Source organism: Hipposideros armiger, unplaced genomic scaffold (genome assembly GCF_001890085.2).
Source record: "Hipposideros armiger isolate ML-2016 unplaced genomic scaffold, ASM189008v1 scaffold_40, whole genome shotgun sequence".
NCBI classification, from domain to species: Eukaryota; Metazoa; Chordata; class Mammalia; order Chiroptera; family Hipposideridae; genus Hipposideros; species Hipposideros armiger.
The window spans coordinates 3,642,736-3,645,403 of NW_017731390.1; the positions used below are offsets into that span (position 1 = coordinate 3,642,736).

At 59.8% G+C, this 2,668-nt stretch overlaps 1 protein-coding gene across 1 annotated transcript in view; it reads left to right on the forward strand.

The window, feature by feature from the left end:
- Nucleotides 1-2,668, forward strand: part of ARHGAP23 (Rho GTPase activating protein 23) — a 67,668-nt gene that overhangs the window by 58,821 nt on the left and 6,179 nt on the right. Inside the window, exon 24 of the mRNA XM_019638514.1 lies at nucleotides 1,990-2,666. Within this exon, the coding sequence (XP_019494059.1) occupies nucleotides 1,990-2,666 (677 nt within the window). The remainder of the gene's footprint in view (nucleotides 1-1,989; nucleotides 2,667-2,668) is intronic.

Below are 2,668 nucleotides of genomic sequence, written 5' to 3' on the forward strand. Positions count from 1 at the left end.
AGCACCTATTATGTGCCAGGCACAGTGCCAGGAATCCTGGATGCAAACACGAATCAGCCACAGACCTTGCTCTCAAGGTGCTCAGAGTTTGATATAGATAATGTGGAAACAAAGCTATTCTGATATGAGAAGAACTGGTGTAGGTGTGTTTTCAAAGGGCTATGGGAACAGATCAGGGATTTCCCAGTTCAGCCAGAGAGGGCTGGGAGGTTGCTGCACAGAAGATGGTGCCATGTTTGAGCTGGGCCTGGTAGGAGGAGTAAGAGCTCATCAGCAAATGGTGTGGTGTTGGGGGGCGGGCAACTAAGGGCTGCCAGTGTTCAAGTGCAAGTCATTATTGAGGGAAGGGTTTGTAGGTCAGCATGGCCAGAGTGAAGGCTGTGTTGGGGTTGGGATCAGGGCAGGGAGGGCACGAGGCTGGGAAAACTGGGACCTGGTTGTGAAGGGCTGGCCCTGTGTCCTTGCTTCATCCTGGTGGGGGTGGGGTCCTGGAGAGCCCCGAGGTAACCAGAGTCCTGCTTTCCCTTAGGAGGATTGATTGCTTCTAAGGAGGAGGGACTGGGGTGAGGCAAGGTGGAGGTCCTATCAGGAGTGGGTGAGAGGGCAGAGAGGTCCGGAAAAGGCAGAATGAGGGCCTGAATGGAAGATGATGGGGATGAGATGGCTTTGGGAGTCACTTCAGCAGGAGAATCGAGAGGAGGGAAGAGGGAGGAATCAGAGATCACCTAAAGATGGGGAACATGAAGGGAGGTAGTTTGGGGCAGGGGTAGAGAGCACAATGTGGTTCTAGACAGGTGAGTTCCCAGTGCCTGCAGACACCCTGGTAGAGATGAACTTGCATTTGGAAGGAGAGTTCTGAGCTCAAATAGAGTTTGGTGTTGGACCAGGGGGCCTTGGGAGCAAGGATGTTCAGGAAGAGTATTTCCCAGGGAACATGAACAGAGAGAGAAAAGAGGGGGCTGAAACAGAGCCCTGGGCACACCGCTTCTTAAGGTTTGAGAGGATGAAGAAGAACCTTCCCCTACCCCCCAGAAGGCAAGAGGAGAGGCCAGAAAGGGAGGACTAAAAACCAAGTCGGAGGAGGCAGAGATGGGCAGCATGGGTTCTGCTGGGGGATCAGGGAAGGCCAGGACTAAAACATACCTACCAGGCTTAGCCTTGAGAACAGCAGCAGGAAGTTTCCCATTTGGGGGATGGAAATCACAGTTTGGGAGTGGCTTCAATCCAACTCATTGGATGGTGCAGGGCCTTTTAGCACTTTTGGTAGCAGAGCTGGCGTTTGGATTGATCTGGGGTTGGGAATTATCAGGGTAGGGCCCTGAGGGGATGGCTGAAATGTATAGCGGTGGGGTGCTGTGGGAAAGGGAAGTGAAATTGGGTAGGTTGCCTGGAGAGGCCTGTACATGCTGAGTAGATGGAAAGGCAGGTGTCCCAGGTGGGAGTGAGTGGAGAGGGAGAGGCCTGGGAGCTGTGGTCAGACAAAGGTCCCTGCCAGGCTCTGATGATCAATCATAACCCAGAACAGTCTATGTGAAACGGGTTCAAACTGTCAAGGACTGATTCACCGTTGAGAGACTATTTATTACCAGAGCTGTGTCTAAAAGGATTTATCTAGCGCTGGATATGGAGAATGGAATGAAGTTAGGGGTGGCAGTTTCTAGACCAGCCCCCAGCTCACAGGAAAGAGCTGAGAGTCTCGATTAAGACTGAAAGGGGTAAGGAGGGGAGGCCTCAGGGCTGAGAGAGGGGCAGAAGGGGGATAGTGACACTCCAGCTGGGACAGCAGTCCAGAAGGAACCGTTATGATGCCAGCGGGGTGCCGGGCTGGGCTTGGACCTGTTGAGATTGGATGCCATAGTATGTGTGTCGGGGGCGGTCTCCAGGTGGGAACGTGAAGGGAGCTGAGGCCCTCTGGCCTGGGGCTGGAACAGAGGGCTGTGCTGGCGCAAGTCTGGGCGCCTCCTGCATACTGACCTGTCGCCCACCCAGGGTTCGTGGGCCCCCAAGAAGGAGCCGTACGCCCGGGAGATGCTGGCGATCTCCTTCATCTCGGCTGTCAACCGCAAGAGGAAGAAGCGGCGGGAGGCGCGGGGGCTGGGCAGCAGCACAGATGACGACTCGGAGCAGGAGGCGCACAAGCCCGGGGCGGAGGCGCCGGGCACCCAGGACCAGCCGGAGGAGCGGCTGCCGGGCGCTCCCGCCCCCGAGGCCCCCGGGCGCCTCAGCCCCCCGGCGGCGCAGGAGGAGCGGCCGGCTGCGGACACGCGCTCCATCGTCTCGGGCTACTCCACGCTGTCCACCATGGACCGCAGCGTGTGCTCAGGCGCCGGTGGGCGGCGAACGGGCGCGGGGGACGAGGCGGACGACGAGCGCAGCGAGCTGAGCCACGTGGAGACGGACACTGAGGGTGGCTCGGCCCCCGGGGGGCACCTGGCGCGGCGGCCCTCCTTCAGCTCGCACCACCTGATGCCCTGCGACACCCTGGCTCGGCGCCGCCTGGCCCGAAGCCGCCCGGATGGCGAGGGCGCGGGCGCGGGGCGGGGCGGTCCCCGCGTCGTGGAGCCAGCCGGCTCCGCCTCGTCCAGCAGCCAGGAGTCGTTGCGACCGGCGGCTGCGGTGGTGGCGGCCTTGGGCGCGCGGCCCTCGCGCCTCGAGGCGCTGCGGCTGC